This window comes from Battus philenor, unplaced genomic scaffold (assembly GCF_028537555.1).
Source record: "Battus philenor isolate CCGP_79_NKW_IND1 unplaced genomic scaffold, ilBatPhil1.0.hap1 SCAF_6, whole genome shotgun sequence".
NCBI lineage: Eukaryota > Metazoa > Arthropoda > Insecta > Lepidoptera > Papilionidae > Battus > Battus philenor.
This window is the reverse complement of record NW_027181726.1, coordinates 886999-909806: the sequence shown is the minus strand read 5'-3', so window position 1 is coordinate 909806 and position 22808 is coordinate 886999. Positions and strand designations below refer to the sequence as shown.

General features: G+C 36.5%; 1 protein-coding gene across 1 annotated transcript in view; it reads right to left on the bottom strand.

The window, feature by feature from the left end:
* Positions 1-1376: 1376 nt before the first annotated feature.
* Positions 1377-22808, bottom strand: part of LOC137930449 (ankyrin repeat domain-containing protein 29) — a 65736-nt gene continuing 44304 nt past the window's right edge. Inside the window, exons 2-8 of the mRNA XM_068773702.1 lie at positions 11483-11593; positions 7468-7566; positions 6839-6937; positions 5986-6084; positions 3917-4114; positions 3022-3117; positions 1377-1741 (exon numbers count right to left, since the gene is read on the bottom strand). Coding sequence (XP_068629803.1) covers positions 1547-1741; positions 3022-3117; positions 3917-4114; positions 5986-6084; positions 6839-6937; positions 7468-7566; positions 11483-11593 — 897 coding nt within the window. The 3' untranslated portion in view covers positions 1377-1546. The remainder of the gene's footprint in view (positions 1742-3021; positions 3118-3916; positions 4115-5985; positions 6085-6838; positions 6938-7467; positions 7567-11482; positions 11594-22808) is intronic.

The window sequence follows — 22808 nt, the reverse complement described above, 5'->3', positions numbered from 1 at the left end:
CGATATGATCCGAAGTAATTTGTTCTGTTTATGTTCTACGTGAGGTATTTGTGAAGACCGGTTGTATGTTAGTGTATATTTGATATATAAAATATTTGTTATTAAATTCAGTGCGACACTTTTAAAATATTGTCTATGATATAGTTTTATTTTTATGTTAGACTAGCTGTGCCCACGACTTCGTCTGCGTGGAATTATATTTTTTTTATTTAAGATTTTTTGAAATAAATGTATCCTATGTTATTCCTTATTATATTAGATACCTGCCAGTATATGTCCCGTCAAAATCGGTCCAGCCATTTCAGATATTAGCCGGAACAAACGAACAAAAATAAAAAAAAATATTTTTCGTTTATGTACTGCATATATATATTCATATGCGCGTAAAAAGTTTTTTTTTTTTAATATTACAAACAGATACTCCAGTTTTATTTATTGGTATAGATATGTTCAATGTTGCCATATTGAAATACACTGAACTTGAGGGTAGATTGTGTTTTTATTAACGTTTATTATTAACATATTTACAATGTACTTGTCATATTAATTCTGTATGTTTATTAGGTTAATATTTTGCATGGGCTATTTAGGATGACACCCAAACTTTATTAAAAATTATGGCTATTGCCTTGTTTATAATAATTTTTACCGTTTACGTCAAATTTTTAGTGGTGCATAACCAATATGGAGTTTTTAGGTTACGGAGATTATTTAAGGTAACCTAGTAGTAATTTGAATAAACATAGTAATGTATATTAAATACACTTGCAAATATAATCCGGTTAGTTTTAGTTAGGCAGCCAGTGCAGTTTGGATCCGTAATATATAATTAATCAACAATTAATCTTTTCAATCTGTGTCGTCGTCATTCATGAAATTGTCGAACTTCACTCTTTTAAATACAATAACATTTTTAATTACTTTATATAGATTTGGAAGTCATATCCAAAACAAAATATTTGTATAAGCTTTGAAGCTATGTAATGCTGAAAAATGAACAATACATTCACACCTTTAGCTTTTACATCTACAACCAATTCTGTATAGGAAGCTAATAACAGTCGGTTTGAAATTCAAAATTCGTGACGTCACTTGTCAATTCTTATTCTTATGTGGTTGAGATATTATGTATTTAACTCGCAAAGTCCAAGTTGTTGAAGAACCGCTTATACAGGTTGGAACTCACGCTTATGGATGTAATTTTAAAGCTTTTTTATATGTCAATAACGTTTTATATAAGGTATGACGGGTAATGTGTTAGATGTTGTTGCGTGTGTAGGTAGCGTGGTGTGGGATTCGGTATAGGTGTAGTTATTCAATATTTTTGTCGGCTATATGTTGTTACACTATATACATGGATAAACATTGACTTAAAATTCAGTGACGTTATTAACGGAACCAAGTTGCCAAACATTTCAATTCAAGGTTTAGTTAATGTTAATCGAAATTGTTGCTGAGCTATGGTTTATGTACAAGATTTTATAGATGATGTCTGAGTGGGGATGGGTTAGCTGTTGGCGTGTGGGGGGGAGTGTGTGCCGCAGGATCAGGAGGTCTCGAGCGCGCGAAGGTAGGCGACGACGTCGCGCTTGCCGGCTGCGGCGGCGGCCTGCAGCGCGGTGAGGCCGGCGGCGTTGCGCAGCCGGTGCGCGGGCACATCACCTACCGCGCGCCGCGCCAGCAGCCTCACGCACGCCAGCTGCCCGAACATGGCGGCTCCGTGCAGCGCCGTCTGCCCGTTCTACACATCACCATCACAAAGGTGATATAAAGTGTGATAAAAATGTAAATGAAAGAAAAAAGATAAAATGTAACAAGTAATGAAAGGTCAAAGAGCAAAAGTGAAAGAAAGCAGAATTGTGGCATAAAAGAATAGAATGAAAGATTATGTGAAGAATGAAAGTAGAGAATGAAAATAAAAAATTATGTGAAAAAATTAAATTGCCGATAAAGACCCTGTCCCACCTAAGATAAGGGTACGAGAGGCCAAAAAAAAAAAGAAAAAATAATCACCATCACATCTCATACATCATCCAGCCACTGACATCTGTCTTTAACTGTAACTAGTTTTAAGGTTCTACCCCTGTTAAGTGGACCGACGCCATGTTAAGGTTTTTTATAGCCTCCGTTTTCTGGGACCTGTCGTTAACCTCTACACGTGGAATGGAGTAATGCTTCACAATTTCTTCTTAATTTCTAAAATTCTTTACATATCTTTCAGACATCTCCATTCATACCTCACCATCATTACCAAGATGGCTTTTATTTTTGGAAATCACAATAAAATATATTACAGCCTCAATTTGTACTTTATAAGTGTCCTTTTTTATACTTTATTATTTTTAAAAACTTTTTTTTTAATTCTTATTTTAAATAATACTATCACAGTAACTTTTATTTCCCGATTATGAAATCATACAACACTCTGCTTACGTAACTTATTTCTTTGTGTTATACTCTAAATGATTGCCTTGCAAAGCTTTAGGGACACAGAGCTAATTTCTTCCTCGCCTTCTAAGTGATGTTCCTAGCCTTAATACTTTTACCCAGTTTCGTCTCACAAACAGACCACATGTTAACGTTTTATAGCCCCCCAAATGACATACCTCTTGGTCACCACAATCTTCGGAGGGACAGGGTTTTAGCCTTTTTTTTTCACTCCTATTTTAATTTTTTACTCTCATTTTCTGGTTACAATCTCAGTCATACGTTCCTCTATTTTTCTCCACAGTGTCTCTGATTTACTAGTCTTCTTCTAAACACCACCATTCTTCCTTCTCTTTCGCTCCTATAATGTCACAGTAGGTTTACTTTTACATCACAGTACGACATTTTAAGGTTGCAAGAAGTCTCTGGTTGTGGACAGCGCAAGTCCAATCATCATGGCGAACTTTGAGGGTAGACATAACATATATGTCAAGACATCTTGCAATAGGCGTATTTTTTATTCATACACATTTTACATATTCTTTATTTTCATTTCCAGTATAATTGTAAATGTATTAACTGAGAGGTACTCACAGGCAGCAGGCCGAGATTGGGCTTGTACTTGAGGAGTTCGGACACGACGGCAGCGTGCCCCTTGTGCGCTGCCTTGAACAGCGCTGTCGCGCCGTCCTGTATGTACATACAGCTTTACTGTGATTGTGGACATGTTTGATGTAATTTAAAATAATATTTAACAGCCTGAGCTGAAGCTCTAATAAAAACCAATAGTGTCTCCGGATCGCTTCGGTCGTAATCCATACGCTGAAGACCACAGCGATCGTTGCGATGTTACAGATGTGGCAGCCGCGCACTGCCATCGCATAGACCAGGGCTTCTTAAACTATGGGTCGCGACCCCAAATGGGGCAAAATTCTAGGGTCGAGAAATTATAATGTCAAATATTTATATGTACCATTTTATAACATCACTAGAGTTGGCGGAATACAGTGGACTTGCAGCGTCTAGACACGCTAATTGGTGGAAGTTTTTAAACTAATATAAAGACAATTTTATAATTTTTTGTGCAATTTTTAATTTCAGATTTTTGTATGGTTCAAAACGAATTCTAAAACTATATATTTTCATATATATATGTATATTGTTATCTAATAAAAAAATCATCAAAAATATTAATTTAAAATCATGAATGGGGTCGTGAATGACAAAAGTTTAAGAAGCCCTGTCATAGACCATGCGATGCATTACTTACTACCCATCCGCCATTTCCAGCTGTTTCTAACCGGAACATCTATGTAGACCGGAGCCTGTCACTGACAGACTACTGTTGAATTCATAGATCCCGCGAGGTCCACAGGTTGACACCATGGTGTCCACCTGTTTGCACTTGTCAACGAGGGGATGCCGAGTAGCGGTACAGATCTTATGGCTTTACTTAACTGTAGCCTTATGTGTGAGTATGTGCGTGTACCTGCCGCACACGGTCCACGCGCGCGCCGTGACGTAAAAGAGCACGCGCTACCCGCTGGTGACCGCACTGCGCGGCGATCCACAGCGGAGTGGCGCGGTCAGCTCTCGCTGCGTCCACATGCGCGTGCGCAGCTAACAACGCTTCACACACTTCCTCGTGTCCGTTCTGCGCGGCGATGAACAGCGGCGTCGCGCCGTCCTGGAATGTGCAAATACTTTCCTGTAACTCCATAAGTTGATAACTAACATTGTATACATGGTGATTAATTATGAGTGTAAAAGTTTTGAAGGGGTTAATATGTAGTTCATTTGTCAGCAAAAAGATTTTACAATCATCTTGTATAAAATAATGGTTCAGAAATATGTTACATTACTTAAGTGTTAGAATTCGACAGCCAAATAATTCTTGGCAGTACCAAGTCTGCAGAGATACAGCGAATAATATATATGATGATTACTAATAAAATTAAGATTTTTTTCTTATACTACCAGAATTTAGTGATATGATTTAATTGCTTAATGGTTTACAATATTTGTTGATTGGTTGCATTCTAACACGCATTCTTTTGGTTTAAATTGACATCAAATGTTTGACTGCTATACATGTATATCATATACCTGTAGTGTTTTATTCAATGTATTGTTGAGAAAAGAACTGTTTTCATTATTTTCCTCGCAATTTCTTTTATTTTTCTCCCTATAAGAACGGTATTCGTTCAATATAATATAATATAGTAATTGTTTGAAATATTCTTAAATTTTGTATAAATACAGTGTACTCTTCGATTATAAAACTAACTGCCTAGTCATTTTGCATCGTGTCCTGCTTCTGAAACATGAGCGCCGTGATTATCTCTACGGATCGCCTTCACTACCAAGATGCTATTTTTTTATTGTTCCCGTATTGATGCTTTCGTGTGGTGTGGAGTTTCTTCAGCCACTTTTACTAATAATTTTGAGTACAAAACCATCATCATCATTCCGTCGGACATAAGCCACCACCACTTATGCTCAATACCACCACCATATATACCCAATACCACCACCATATATACCCTATACCACAACCATATATACCCAATACCACCACCATATATACCCAATACCATCACCATATATACCCTATACCACCACCATATATACCCAATACCACCACCATATATACCCTTTACCACAACCATATATACCCAATACCACCACCATATATACCCAATACCACCACCATATATACCCAATACCACCACCATATATACCCTATACCACCACCATATATACCCTGTACCACCACCATATATACCCAATACCACCACCATATATACCCTATACCACCACCATATATACTCTGTACCACCACCATATATACCCAATACCACCACCATATATACCCTATACCACCACCATATATACCCAATACCACCACCATATATACCCAATTCCACAACCACCATATATACCCTATACCACCACCATATATACCCAATATCACCACCATATATACCCAATACCTCCACCACATATACCCAATAACAGCACAATATATACCCCATACCACCACCATATATACCCAATACCACCACCATATATACCCAATACCACCGGTTGAATTCGGCCAGCACCCATTGTTTTCTAATGGCATGCTTGTCGGTCCTTGTTATATATAATATATACCACAGAACACAAACATGTTCTGAACGTCATATAGCCTACTCATAGCTGCTTAAACTCGGCAACCTCCTGGACTCTGTCGGTGGTTATTTTCTTTCGTCTATCAATCTTCTAATTCCTGATTTTATCTCGTAAAGAAATCCCGGGCATAGCCCTTTTCAAGGCTATGTCAGAGATAACGGTAATTCGGTAAGTAATAACTGGCAAAATAAGTTTATCTTAGATTTTTGTACACTGAGGGATAATGGAAGAGATATATTGTAGTTTCCAGTATGCTGCCCAGATGAGATGAATTCTGCGATCGAAGACCTTTCTGAGCACAACCATATACTGATTTAAATGTAAACTTATGATTTAAACCGAATTATAGTAAGATGTGTTTTATGAGGAGTACAGGCAGCTCACCTTCATGCAAGAATTGACGTTAGCGCCTCTCTGTATCAGCTCCTCTACGACGGGCAGGTGACCGCACTGGCAAGCGACGAACAGCGGAGTTCCACCGTCCTGTACGAATATAAACTAGTCTTTATTTTACATTTTTTGTAAACGGACATATCTTTAAAGCATTTTGTGTCAGTTACCCTAAAAGAGATATTTTATTCTAAATGTCAGCGTGATAGCTTTAAAATTGCGTAATAGTTAAAAATTAATAATTGTAGGGTAGAAAAATTTTCTAAACTTGAGGGTAGACCAATATTCGTAAGTATTTTGGTCGAACTGCCGGATCATTCGGACCTATGACGATATTACGCTGTTATTCGAGCATAAGAAGATTCTCCGAAACTGTCTTGTATTAGAAGCTCGATGTAATCAAAACAATGTTTGTGATTAACACTTCTGTTTTTAATCCGATATATATGATAGTGTGAACACTTCTTTAGCTTTCCCTCACACAGTCATATCTGTTTAATTTTATATTGTGTATATTGCAAGGTATTATAGATTGATTACGGCGCCTTTATGACTTAGAATTGGGATGATATGCAAATGGCACGTTCACACGCACTTTAAGCAGGAGTTATCGATGAGTGACGGCCCAAGTAAAGGTCTCCTCAATTTGGCACTTGAACTTAGTCACTCCATGGAGCATTCACGGAAGCGATCTAAGAGCTTGGCGGCCTCTAAATCCGGTAAAATAGTAGTATGTAACGACCCAAGACGAGGGTTCTCTGAGAGCCCTCGAGCTTCGCTATTTTGGAAAGGTCTTAGGTTAGGTTACTTTATGCATATTATTAAAGAAAGTGTAAATGTGCTATACCGTGCTAGGCGCGTCGATGTCGGAGCCCGCGTCGAGCAGCAAGCGCGCGATGTCCAGGAACCCGCCCTGTGCCGCGAAGAACAGCGCGCTCGTCCCTGTCTGACACAGAGCACATCTCCACATGATACTACCCTTTGTGAAGCACAAGAAACTATAGACAGACTCACTTTGTCTTACATCAATAGTTCTAAAAAACAAACTCATCATCTTTTCAACCGTGGAGTCTCCACTTTTGAGCATAGGTCTCCAGCTTCATATTTTTAATAAGCATACAACGTCTTTGAACGAGCTGGTAGACGCGGCGTAGGTAACCCCCCCTCCCCTACTTTTTGTTGTCGCCGGATGCGAGCAGCGTAGGACCGGTCATGCCTACCGGTTATGCCTTGCATTGGGCGTCCATCGGCTGAAAAAGAAGTAAGCTACCATGGGCTCAGAACGCCGATTTGCCCGGAAGTGCCGGCTAGAAATGTTTTATGAATATCTGCATTAATATATCAGTAGCACTTGTTTACGTCCTTATCCAAAGAGTAATTAAAAATCTGATTAACATATGAGACTGGAGTATCAAGTTACAAAGGGGCATAAGGTTAGATGTTTTTATCTCAAACACAAGGTGGTGAACGTCATACCGTCCTGCAGCAGGCCGGGTCTGCACCCTGGGCGAGCAGCTCTTGCACGCACTCCGTGTGCCCCATCGCCGCAGATAGGATGAGTGGGGTCGTTCCATCCTGTGAACAACAAGAGAATTATCTTTCAAGTCAAATTTGTGTTTAACGCCATCTCTCGTGCGTTAGTTAAAACGCGACTTCTAAATATAAAGTCACCACTACAGATGGCAATCATTTGTATTTATGTTTGTTTAGCACAGATATATTACACTGCAAGTTCTGCACATGCTTCCCCTCCAAGAAGACTTTGAAGAACTTTTTAGTCGGCAACTAATATCACATCTTATATCAACACTAGAAAGCTTTATTACAAATATTAAAAATAAATGAAAATGGCTTAAATTATTGGATCTCGCAAAACATTGCAGCTAAGTAGTGTTTTAAAAAAATTGATGTCCACAATTGGACTACTGTCTGCCTATTTTTATTATAAGAAGTTATATAGCTATAATATGAAAAAAATTGGTTTTTAAATCGATTTTTTATCACGTACACCCTGCGTTCCGTATTACAATATTTTTTTACATTTTCTTTAACCTGTGACAATTACCTTAATGAACGTAGTGTGGCATAGACCTAATAAACTAAAAGCTAGTCTGTTGCTAGCGGTCTCAAACATCTATATTTATTTTATGATCCACATAGGATCATTTGCAATGAGTTCTTGTGTACTTTTGAAACTAGAATCAGATTGACTTCCCCTATAATGTCATCCTTCATTTTATATTCATTCTTCTTCCTCTGTTTCAAAGTTCTATACCCACACCACCGATTGCGCTTTTCTTATAATAATAATAATTTTTAAAACATTTTCATTAATTTTTTTTTTAATTTTTGGATCGAACTCTCATTGCTACCCAAATGGCATTCGCAGATTGCACTGGTTCGAGGTGGCAGGGCGCTGAAGGCGCCTAGCCTAAGACCTGTTTAGCATGTTAGTATTTTTTTATAGACCCGTTATTAGGGCCTTTCTTTCAACCCCTGTAAGTATGGACAGAGACTTTATTATTCATAGATTTAATATTTTTTTTCAGTTTAAGTTTTTATTTCGTCTTTCATATTTCACATTGTCTTTCGCACTATTCTTCATCCTTCTTTAACAAATTCTATCATTCTTTATCATTTTCCACACTCATTTCAAACATTGTACCACATTCTTTAACATTTCATGTAAAAATACAATGAACATTGTAGTTATATATATTTTGCGCACGGTCGCCTAATATAATGATCTTCGATTTAGGTTATGATGGACAGACATCATCAAAACTATCATTAATAAGTCAGTAGATGAATGCTCTCACTCCATCGTCAGAATCGACCGGACCTTGACTGTCTTGGTCACTCGGATAAGATGCACGAATGAGAAGAACTTAGGTTATGGCCAACATAAGTTTTTATCATCATCATTTTAGTCTTAGAACATCTGCTGGAGAACATCGCCCATAGAGTCGGTTGGAACCAGCCTTGATATAGCGTCTTCCAAAGATTTTAACCAGGTCATCTGTCCGCCTTTTGGGCGAACGCTTTAGACTACGCTTACCGATACGTATTGATTACCGTCCGGTAAATCCCTTACTCATTATTATAAAAACAAACATCGATCTGTTAATAGATGGCGTTGATAGTGTATAAACAACTTGACATTGACAATTAATTATGAAACAATTAAGTTGTCCAAGATACAAGGCGGCTTTGCGTGTCTCGATCTACGCTTCTGCACTTGCATCGTTTCTATTCAAATGCATTTATCAACTCGTGCGAGGCGCATTGATAATGCTACTTTCTTTTAATTTGCTACTAATTAGAACGAAGTTTCTTTGTTTTGAATGGATGAATCATGTGATTTTTTCTGTCTATACTACTGTTATTTTAACCACACCTTAGATGATGTTATGAACCTAGTATTGATTAGTATTTAAGTAAGAAAGTTTCTGTTTGTGTCAGTCCTTCTCCAAACTTAATCTAAAGCAGTCTTATTGGTTTACTATTACTTCGACTTGGTGTCTTAAATCTAGCACCACACCACAAACACACTGATAACTGACATGTTGATCTCTTGATGATAGAAATTTTGCCGGAGTTTCTTCACCTAGCGATAACGCTTTTCGAAGTGATATTAATGTTAGCTGTACAAGTCCTCTATATAATCCGACACTGGCTACCAATCTAATAGTAATTCAGTCCACTAAGGTGTTCACAGGAACGCTAAACGAGTATCTGGTAGTTCAAGTAGATATTCCATTTAGATTCCTTGTTTCCAGACATTCTATGACATGTCCCCCACAAATGACATAAAAGCTTCGAGTCTGCAGCGGCAGCAACCGTGTTTTATATACACCTTTCTCTGTCGCACACTTCTTCAGTCGCTCTCGCTTCAACAAAGCGTGTGATTGGTTGGAAAATTGGCATTGTGATTGGCTGTATAAATAAAGTTAGTTCTAGGATTCGTCAACGCAATTTTAGGATTTGGTATAAATATAAATAATTTCGGCAAATAAAATTTAGTTGGTTCTCTGCACTCGAGTTTAACTTTTAACTCTAAGAGACAGTCTCCTAAAAGTCTATCTAACCTGGAAGATTATCAAATGTGACGACGTCGGTCGAGGTTACCGGGGCTCACTCGAGGTTAATCTAGTCGCTTTGTCGCTTCAAACCTAGAAAATGAACGACAAAAACGACTGCGTCGAGTTGCCAGTCTTATAGTCCAAAGCGAATTAAAATTTGAACAAACGATGCATAGTTTATGTTTTTAGTCTTCTATTGTGTGTTCTATTCTATGTGGCACGAACTTTCGAGAAGATTTTTTTATTGTATTATATTGCTTGTTCGACGCGGCCAATGAGATATTAGAATTTTCATTGATTGTTAATATCTGATGTAAGACAATATTTTCGAGCAAAACTCTACATTTTACTTAATTTGACCTATAACCAACTATAATCTAACTTTATGTTTCTGTTAAAATAATTTTGCACTGACAAATTTAAGACTTAGGTTTAAAGTTTATTTCTGCACGTATAAATCTTGAAATTCTTCCTAAACTTTAAACGTCTCGAAAACAGGTCAAATTATGTCAAATCTGTGAGGGGATCTGCTCTCGTCGAGCGAAGGGGACGTACCTCTATAAAGAGGGAATTGACTTCCGTGAACATTTTATGCAATAACCTTTTCCCGACGCCGTATTGATTTTGTTGAAACAAACGCACGGGGCTAACGAAACGAGGGTATTACGAAAATATTGTAATGGAAAATGTATCTTTCCATTTTATTTATAACTCAAAATACTAATATAATTTTAGTTGGTTTTTTAATAATTAATACACATTATTCTTAAATAGTGATCTCCATTCATAGCATCCTCATGACTCGTTCAAAATTTCTGTACGTAATCATATACATATATAAAACGCATACGTCCTGAACTGTGCTTGCCAGTCTATGGTATGGTCACTCCAAAGCAAGAAAATGACCAATATTTAGCCACTTCCGCACATGCAGTGGTAGTCGTGCAATAAAATGCACAACCAACCACTCTGTGTTTGGCACTAATCGGTGTAACATAACTCCTAAAGATGCCCCGTGGAGGGGTGAAACACGTGTTGAGTGATTTGGCGGTGGCGGTTGTGTGATTCGCATTGTTTGCCGCATACGCATTTATCAGCGGGCTGGCGGGCGGTGCATTTTATTGCATGACTACCACTGCATGTGCGAAAGTGGCTAAATATTGGTCCTTTTCTTGCTTAGGATGGACTTCCGCGAGGTAACGCCTGATTCCATTAATTACTTCACTCCAAAACCTGAACGCTTCAGCGGGTGTCTATTCTTCGCACTATATGGCCTGCCTACTCCCACATCAATTTGTCAGTCCACTGGCCTATGTCAGCTACCTTCGTTCCTTTATCAATCTCGTCATTCTTGATTATAAATTTTCATAATCAAGGCACTTAAATATTGTAACTTAAACTTAACTTACCCGATCTCTGGAGTCGATATGAACTTTGCCAGTGTCGAGGAGCTGACGCAGCCGCTGACAGTCACCTCGCAGCGCGGCCAGGTGGAACTGCACGTCTGTTCGCGACTCTTTCTGCGGACAAAGGAGACAACTTTCTTAATAATAACGAATTAGACACAACAGCTTTTAATTTGAGTAAGCTTTTTGTTTTAACGACATAACGTCGCATTTACTTAGAAAGGGTGAAGGACAGTATTTTATTCATTTATTAGGTAGTCAAGAGTCCAGTTTTAAAGAAATTCCAACACAATTCCCGATAATTCAATCGGTACGGATTTAAAAAGAAATTGTACTGATTATAATGATAATGGTGAAAGCTAAGTTTTCATGCTTTAAGAAAATATTTTTGAAACAAAAACACATTTGCGTTTTCAAACGCAGCGGCTCTGGATGCGCGCTTGAAGAATGAGTCGATTTCCTTGCACGCGAGTGTAAAATTTCTATACGTTCCTTTCGCCTTGAACTCATTATCCTGAGCCTCACATACTTGAGTGTTACTGCGTTGTATGTGCAATTAACCCATTAATTTCATAATTAGGTCGCTTATACTTAGACATGGGGCTTTTTAGATCAATATACCAGGGTCAATAGGCAGACGTGATGAATCGACTTGTTGAAATAGCATCTCAAATCTATTCATCAAAGTGGAAGCAAAAGACATATTCGTAATTGCGCAAGAGATATATAGCTTCCTTTATACCTAAGTATAAATAAAATGCTTTACAGTTAATTTTTGATGGTGATTTTTTTTTTGTTTTATATTGTGTATCTTATCATTAGATACCATCACAGAAATTAAAATCTAGTTAGTTCATAGACTAGGAAGTAATTTAAATTTAACTTGATTTACTACGAAACAATACGATAAGAATGTGTCCATTATCACTTCTTATTGTCTCTATTCTGCAAGATGTAAGCCTACCCCAAAATCGCCTCGACGAGCGATTATTTTTACTTTTTCCATATCACTATGGATAATTTTAGCTGATTTTTATGTTCTCATGCGATACCCTATCGGACGAGTCAATACATTCGGATTATATGTTCAGTCACGACGAACTATTTCCATTAGCTCGCTGCATAGATAACTGTTTTATTCCTGTAACATCGCACGCGCAAGTTTTTACGCTCAATCTTCCAACCGTGTAATCGATTATGTGAAGTCATCGCTTGCAATAAGGACGCGATTCGCGTGTACAATCTCATTGACGCGATGTAATTTGTTTCAGGGGGTAAATGTGCGGCGGAACGCGAAATCGTGTTCAATATTAAGATGCGCATATCGATGTATGTAATTGCGCTGTATTAACCGGAGCAAGGTCAGGGCTGTGAAAAACACTAATAAAATTATTGAACTTTTCTTTACGAACACATATGTTTTGGAAGTTGTTATTTACACAAACGGATAGTGAATTGTTTGGCCGAGCTCCTCGTGCAAACTGGGTCATTTCACAAGAGGTGCAGATTATAGCAACAAACTTTGCATCTTAAAAACCTTGAAAACTAACGTTGGAGGAAATATCGACAATTTGGAGCCGGATGTTTTATGAGCAATAATTCAAAATGATGTAAAACTAGCGCAATTATGCATCAACTCGGGAGATGTCCGCTTGAGCCATATAATTTTTATGTAAACAATCTTACACTATCAAATAAAATATTTTTGTACAACAGAGCTCTTTTTTTAGTTTATAACAAACTGGCTGCCGGTTCAAAGTATGACATTACTTTTGCGCCACCGGTTATATGTCTATAACTAGTAAGCTATCCGTCGCTCGCTTTACAAACGCCTAGCGGGTTGAAAGTTAGTTTATCGAAAAGAAAAGATTAGAAAAATTGCAATAAAATTGTTAAAACCACACTTTTCTCTTTCATACAAGCCATAGAGTAAATTATAACACTATTAAACGTACGTAAACGTTTCACAGCTCCCTAGCTGTGACAAAACACCAAATCGAACCAAAAAGATTACCTATAAGGATCTAATCGATTAAGGATATCATTTTTAATAATAATGTTTTGTGGAGAAAACAGAATCACATTATTATTACACTTACGCAGTATTCAAAACAGTAAAATCTATTTTTAAAAGTGATCGATGTTTATCGAGACAAGCTGCCCCGCCCACTTCGTGAACTTAATCAACTCCGTGGAACTTCGTAGAATCCTTAGCAGACTTCTATTCGCCGAAAGGAATACTCCGATCAAATTTCAAGTCTCTATGCTTATTGATTCTAGAGATATGGTGATGAGCCATTACACACGATAAAATCTCGTATATTCACATACACTCCATTTTTGCACCGTCATGTTTTACAAGATTTTGAAAGAACACACAAAAATATTTTTTCCACCAATTTGTTCTAGCACAAATTCATATTTTTGTTTTAATTCTAATTATGACAGTGTGTTTCTGAAATTTATCTATGAACCAACAAAATACAATAGGGGGAATACCTTAACACTAATGGATGTGTTAGTATCTGGTCTACGGAGCAAAATTGTTCATTTGAATCAAACCCGACAGTTGTTTTAGACATAACTGATATATCTTAGAGGAGATATCTCAAGTAAGATTTCCCAATGAGAACAAAAGGCTTTTCACTAGAAAACGGCGCAATTGGATCCTTCGTCGTTTTAAATTGAAATTATGCAATTATAGGAGAGCTTAATTTGGTTCTATTTTCAACCAAATGAATTATTGTACTATTCTTTCCATGATCTGCACCAATGATTCAAAGTGATAATATTTATACATTGTATTTAATAAATGCGATTGTATGTGTTCCTGTGTGGATGCATGTGTGTTTAGTTTCTCTAACACTTGCTTATACTAACTGATAGATAAACAAACCTTTAAAGGTGTTTATCGGCTGTCAAATGATTATACGAATACCAAATAGGAGAACCGAACCCAACCGGGTATGGTTCGTTTTTTTCGATACCTAATAAATTGTGTTAGTGCTGCGCTTTATAAATGTAACCGCGATAAACATGCTTTACAGCGGTTTAGCGAGTGAACAGAAGTAGGCAAGCCGTAGATCACTTGGTCGCGGGTTCGATTTCCGAGATACAGTCTTTTATATAATTTACGCTTTGTGTATTAATTTGATATAATTGCCACTGTTCATAAACAAGTTGCCAGGGGATAGGGAGACACTGCGATCGCCAATCTTTATGTCAAACGTAGCGATTATGTTATATCCCCCATATATACCTTGGGAGGAGGCCGAGGCCAAGGTTGAAACTGGAGTCCCAGTGGCAGAACTATTACTACTAATACGATAAGATATATACAGGGTGATGGGGAACAGCGTGGGCGATTGAACAGTGTAGGCGATCCGAGGTAGGACGCTGCCGTTCATACTTTCACTCTACATTCAGTACACGAACAACAACACTGACTTAACCAAGAAAGCCTCGCCTCTAGTGCCTCATCCTACATCTGAGTGTCTAATGCAGGTTCGAAAACTCGAATGTTTTAGTTTAGTATAGTTCACGGACCCTTCACTCCCGTGAACTCATTTTCGATGAAGCTGTAAGTCCTAGGACTAATAAACGTTACAAAAACAACACAATACAGGGTAAATGGTTACAAGTGTAAAAACAAATCAATTAATGAATGGTAAACCCAATTCAAAATTGGTTTCAGTAAAAATAAATAATTTTTTTTAATGGAATCAGGCGTTACCTCGCGGAAGTCCATCCTAAGTAAGAAAAGGACCAAAATTTTAGCCACTTCCGCACATGCAGTGGTAGTCGTGCAATAAAATGCACCGCCCGCCAGTCCGCTGATAAATGCGTATGCGGCAAACAATGCGAATCACACAACCGCCACCGCCAAATCACCCAACACGTGTTTCACCCCTCCAGGTGGCATCTTCAGGAGTTATGTTACACCGATTAGTGCCAAACGCAGAGATACAATATACAAGACACATAATAATAATATCGTAAGAAAAATCTCTTTCACATTTCGGATTACTACATATTAAAATTAATTATTGTTCTGCTGTATCTCCTTGCAGAGTGTACAGCCAGAAGTGATTGGCTTATTGTATAGTGTGTTACACATGATAATGCAGTTTTGTGTTTACGTGCGTCATCTTGAGACTTGAAAGTGTGTTTCATTAACCCATAAATTTCACTGCAATGACTGACATGATCTAAGATGCTATTAAAGAAACGCAGTTTCACGTGAAAGATGCTTTTAGCCATAGCAATAAGAACTGTAATATAATTTTATTTTTGTGTGTGATGTTTGGTTTGTGTGTGAGCACAACTTTTATAAGATTTTATAAATTTGATTTAATATTTTATAATACTGTGTTAAGTGTTATTGGAATATGTTACATTAATTTATTTTTCTATTGACTTCTGGCATTACATAGTCTGAAGCGATTAAAAGTTCATATACTTTTTCTTAGTATATTATATGTCTATTTGTATTTATGTCCAAATTTATTACACTCTGAAATGTGTAGTACATTTTAATAATTATTTTTATAATGTACACCCTAAACTGCCCTTTCTTTCATGTCTCTCATCTCCATCCAGAGGTTGTCTGGTAGAGATCGCCTCGAGCAATACGATCGCCGCTTATACGTGTATATAAATTGTTTCTTTCTATATAAAGTAATAAACAAAATACCATTACGTTATTTATTATTTCTAAAACCACCCTTTCGACTCCAATGTCGAGTGTCACTCGACACTGATTTTGTTCCACAAGCTCCACTGTCGAGTGATACTCGACATGGTGTAATACTTCTTTTCGCGGAAAAATTTAAAACAGGAAAGATTTTTGTTACTAAAATGTTTGAATCACGAATGAATGAAACATATTCTAGAATCGCAAGATACTATAAGTCAATTAAATTTTATCGATGCTACATAACAGCCTTGGAGTGGAAAGGGTTAATATATAGGATGGTATAGGGTGTACCATTTATGTCAACAAATATCCGATTTTTAAAACGAAAAGTGTTTATTAATTTTTAATAATTAATTTAAAATAAAAAATATCACAGACGGCCTTTACGACCAAAAAGTTCTCGAGTAATGACCATCACTCGGAAGACGCGACGTTCATAGACCCTCAACTAAAGGTACTATGGCGATATTTGAAGGCCTTTGCACTGGGGACGACCTGACGTAGTGGTTGACATAATGATAATGAAAAACTATTATTAATAAAAAAAGGTTTTACATTTATATATCTACAGTTAACGATATGATATAATAAAGTTCGTAATCATTTAAAAATCTGTGCGATGAATAGAAAAAATAAAGAACCACCCATTAAAAATACAACTTTTACATTTACTCTATTAAATCCTTTACACCTATAACTAATCATCCTGTATAGCTTAACCTATTATTTATAATTGAGCTGCTGCGAAGGCACCAGCAGCAAGGCGTTATCGCTATAACATTCACAAATCGTGCACTGAAAGAATTTATTAGATTTTGAAACAAGCGAACCATACTCGGTTGGGTTTGGTTCGCTTATTTAGTATACGAATAATCTTTTGACAGCCGGTAAAGACATTTAAAGGTTTGTTAATGTATCCGTGAGTATATGGATATCTATGTTAAACTTATTTGATAATATGACTTTCAAACCGTCGAAGTTTTCAGAACTAACTGCTTTATTAAATCTAAAATAAAAATACCTTTAACTATATTTATTGATTTATTTAAATTATTAGTTCCGCTTTGTATCATGCAAAATGGTCATTTGACGATTCATGATTAGACAGTTTCATAGAGACTTGAACCAAATTTAATTCGCTTTATAGAGACATCCTTCAGGTTAAAATATAAAAAATAAAATTCGTTTATTCAACATTGGAACTTTTAACAGAACCCTTATAGCTCGACGATTTTATAATTTATTTTGGCTCTGTTTCGCAAGATGTTATAGTTGTGGTGAAAAAGCAGGAAGAATCTCCATTACGTATCTTTTAATAAAGTTTAAAAAATACATATTTATAAACATACACTTTATCAGATATAGTCTAAATAAAATCAAAATAATCAAGCGACATCACTGTCATGCATTCTTGTTATTTAAATATTCGGTTATTGAATAATAAGCCTTTTCCGTCAATTTACTTTTATTATACAGTAATATATACAGCATATTTCATTATGATATTACTAACTGTCCGAATTTCCGAAATTCAAGAGAAATGCCCGTTTTAAAATTGCGGGTTATATCACATACACAAAGTGTAAGTCGGTCACATGCTATGTAGAGTTATGTGTCGATGTCGGTGAACTCGGTCAGAGTTGCACTGTGGCGTGACGTCACGGCTGTTGCATCTCTTAAGGGCTCCCGTTACATCTGGATCGACTGCTATCTCTCTCTTTCAGTCAAGTGGATTGATTGTAACCTAACAACACTAATACGCTACATATATTTTAAAATCAGCACCTCTGTTATTTATGAAGCAATTTTTATAAAAAATTCAGAAATTGTAAAATTAGATGCATTATTGAAAAGAATTAAATTTCCAATTTCAAAAGAGCTCTTTATAAAAGGGCGAGGAACTTAAAGATGGAAGCTATTTTGAATCGCCAAAATGCAATGCAACGTGCTGAATTATGAGAATAAGCCTTTTTTGTGTTGTGTTATTTATAATATAGTTAATTCTGCTAGCCCAGAGGCTTTTACAGCTTCAACTGAGATGAGTTTACGTAGTGGAAGGATCCGTGATGTTGCAAAAAAATTGTACTGGATACTCCAGTTGCACAATGACGTTTGAACGAAGGTGGCAGCTCTTTGCGTGTACTTGGGACGGCAGCATGGACCACTTGGCAGTCTGAAGAAGGATCCGGATCTTCCCTTGAATCGCCAACGCTGTTCGCGATTAGGGGGCGAGAAGCTGCCCCAGGAAACGGATTGTGCGGAAACGGTTTTTATTTTGCGCTCGTGCATTTATACGGTTTTTCATAGCTTCATCTGTACCGTTCCCTTTGTTTTGGACAAGACGATAGCGAGCCATCGGTAGGCATTCTCAGATTCCCAGCAGACAAATGATTTAACGATCAAGTTTAATATATTGACTGTTGTTCTAAATACATAAATACACAAAGTAGGATACATTGTCTCAAATCCAAAAAAAATGTGGAAAACACGGATTATTTAGTGATCCATCAGTAACAGACGGAATGCGAGATACGATAAAATTCATGACCGATCCTTAATGTGTTAACATGCACTTTTAGTCACTATAGATGATTCAAAAATAGAAAAACTCATTTGCGTTTAAAAATATTTTTTGTCAGCTAATAAATTAAAACGAGCTGTGTATACAATACACATTGAAAACAATTGTTCAGGTTCAAGTATACATTACTGAAAGAGGATACGTTGCACGCAATACACCGGTGCGTTTATAAAGACGTTACGGCGTACATTGCGCGCTGTCGCCTGCAAATCGGTTATAAATCGCACAACTCCTCCGCAATGATGTGATTTTAATGACGATACTTATTCTTGTATCTTACCCGCGTTTCCGGTGACGAAAGCATTTATTACGGTAGCTAAATAAATAATAAGAACTATTACTAGTGGGCATTGGTAGACCAGAAGTAGAGGATTAAGACTTGCGATTGTAACTCTCGGGTTCGATTCCCAGGATATATATTCTTAGCCTTTTATAATTCACACTTTGGGCATTAATTATATAGAATTGCCACAGCTCACAAACAAGTTTCAACAGGATTGGCAGTGTCCTCTGCATACTATAATTTCAGAATGCGATCGCCATCTCACCCCACAAGCGTGGCAATTAAGGCATATTTCCCCATAGATATCTTTGCCTATGGTTTGCAGAGCGCGTCTATGTGCTGAAACAACGATTAGTGTGAGATCTCCTTTAAAAGATGTCGTTTAGATGTTGTGCCTGTGTGCGACCTTTTCTCCGGTCAAGGTGCGTCTAGAATCTTCATAGCTTTAGTTTATATTAAAAGATTATGGGGCATCGTGATCAATACAATCTTATGGCTGAACATAGGAAACCCACAACTGGACATAGACTTCCTCCGTAGACTTCTAGCTCCACTACTTGAAAGTGGCCTGCTTCGAATTAATGAACACAATAATTAATTAAAATTAATCAGTATCGAACTATAATATTTGCTCGTTATCACTTAAGTGATAACAATATTGAGTAGTCCCGTCTCTTTCTAACCAAGGTCACCAAAGCAGCTCGAAGAAATGCTCCTCTGAAATGGCAGCGGGCGTGGTATATCGCTCGTGAAACTGATAGCCGATGGGGCCCAAAGAGTTGCGATCGAAAGCCGGTAGACGATCCCCACTAGTGGGACTGACGATATAGTAAATAAGGTCAAAGTAAGTCGCTAGATGTCAGCAGCGCAAGACCGGTCATCGAGGCAATCGTTGAGGAAAGCCTACGCCTTGCGATGGGCGTGTATTTGATATGACATCAATCAATGCTCCGTACCAATATACTAATTACATATATAAAATTATCAAACATACATGCTTTTAACGATATAGCGAAGTTATTTTAGCTCGCTAAATATAGCACTTTACAAACTGGAGCGATGTAATTTTTGCACCGTATCCACCCAGACACTCAGTGCTGTATTGCGTAGGCGTGTAGAAAATACATATATATAGATTAACACAGATCTAAAAAGATGAAACCGTTTTGTCAGATAGAAGGTAGATATTAATAAGAAATAATATTACAGTGAAATCAAATCTGTAGTTAGATTTTCGTTTATATATCCGGGTTAAGTTCCAGAAATGAATTTTCTCTTGACAATAAATCATTCAGAAGGTTGTATAGATATTTTGCTGTTACATTTCTTACTCCTACGTCCATAGTAACACACACATATAATATATATATTCTAAAATATACTGATGTGTCCATTGGTTATGTCAATTAATGTATTGTACATCTTATCTAAAAAATCAATGACTTTAGAAAATATATATAATGTAACACCTATAAAGCTATTTTAAAATTCGAATAACTACATTTTAAAATTAATTATTGTTTATCATCTGTTCCTCCAGACTTTGTAACTGTCGCATTCAAATAAAAAAATGTATCATATTTAAGAGTGATCAGTTTATACATGGTGATTGGAGATAGATGTAAAAGCTTTAAAATTTTCTGACTATTGAGCACTGTTCCATTTTAAGTTTTTACAATTAAAATCAAACATCCTGTAGATCTAAACTACAATCGATGGATTACTACGTTTATTTAGTTTGTATATCACGCACGTGAAGACTCGTTTCAAGTGGTTTATATGGAGTTTTCTCGAAAGCATGTCTAGATGAATCAGACGCGATGTCGCCGTGAGAAGTTTTTATTGGCCCATTGGGAGGGGGACCCGGGAGCGTAGCGTTGTACGTAAATATCGCGTCACATTGACAGCGTCACACTTTTGTATGTTTGTATATTTAATTATTTTATACGTTAATATGTCATTTTATATTTTACAACAATACAATTTTTATATGTTATTTAATTTTTTACGTAACACACGCTGTTTTAATGGGTTTACGATACATATAATTTCGTAATGAATTTTCAATGTTTATAAATAAATAAATTTAAATAAAAAATAATGATATAACTTTCGTGCGTTTGAAAAAAGCCTTCTTTGGAGAAGGCTGCGCTGCTCACATTCAGCGACTTTAACAATATCATTGATCCACCTAATGCTACTGACTATTTTGTAGTCCACTACGTATTATCTAAATTGGTTTTTACTGCTATAAGTCCTTCGTATATTAAATAAATAAATACGATATGTAATCGGTTTATTAAAGCTGTACAAAGCAAGCTATTGCGACATCAATCATGTAATTGCAGCGAATGAGCCGACGGTCGAAAGCAAGCACTCGTGTAGTAATGATGACCTATTATATTCTATTTAGTATTAAGAGACTATGAAATGCCTCGTGCTCTCACGCTACTTGTGTTGATTTCATCGCAGACTGTGTTTACTTTCGACCTCTAACAACCAAAGACAACAAATTAATCACTTGTCAAAGTAATTTATTTTTGATGACATTTGTTTTAGTTTCATCATTATAATTTCATTATTCATGTTTACTGCTAGGTCTACGCTATAGACCAATATGATGCGACCTCAGCTTCCACCACCTCCCGAAGACCTTGACACGGTCATTTGTCTACCTTGTAAAATCGAACAAGGTAGAAAAACGGGCTATTTCTGTTTTAAACTCGTAGATTTAAAAAAAAATATGAGTCGATGATTCAATTGGTGGACTAAGGGCACCAGACTATCACTATAGGACTACTGTAAAGCAACTGCTGATGCTTCAATCCTTTGGACGAACAATAAAGGCTAGGTTTATTGTCGCTTCCATTTAAAACACTCCTTGCCATGGCAGTTTTAGAAAATTTACCTTACAGTCCGCGTGGAGCCTGTACGACCCACACTATAAAAATTAAAAAAGAGTCATTTAAAACGTATACTTTACACTCTTTAAATATTGCAAAGCTATAATTAGCGGGAAAAGGTTATAAACTTTAATACGTATGCGCATGCGTGATGTAAAGTTATCTAAATTCGACCCTACAATTTCTTTGTTTAAGAATCCTTTGTTTTTCAATGAGAATTGCAAATGGCCTCAACGGAAAGTGCAGCGGGGGTCGTATACGCCCCACATACAATGGAATGTTTTAAATGAAAATCGGCTTCGTAAATCCAAGATATAGATAGCGTTTACTGTAAGAAATCTTTGTAATAATGTCTCACAGAAATATTTGCGCAATTCGCAATCATCGCGCGATCTGAATTTTAAACAGGTGAAATTTTAAATCCTTTTTCAATATATCGTGCTCAATAGTCTCTTGTCTCGCTCTCCCGCGTAACGGTTACGAAAAATTTTAAATTTGAAATCGGAATTCTGCAACGGAACTACCTAAAATTATATATTTTTTAACAATTATACTTTTTACTGAGATATATATGTACACGGTGTGATTGTTGAATGTATTCTTCATCTATTAGCAAACAGTTTTCTAGCTTTTTATGAATTCAAATATAGTTTCTGTGAGTTCAAAGTCCGCAGGAACAGATAATAAAAAAATATTTATTTTATTATTCAGTAACCCGAATTTCAAAATGTTTTTTCTTGCTATATTATCATTACGTTATCTATACTGCCTGAAAAGAATTTGGAATATTTTGTACCATACATTAATTGCCAGCAAATGGGCTATAAATTCAATCAGTTAAAGTTTTAATGCCTGTAACCAATCAT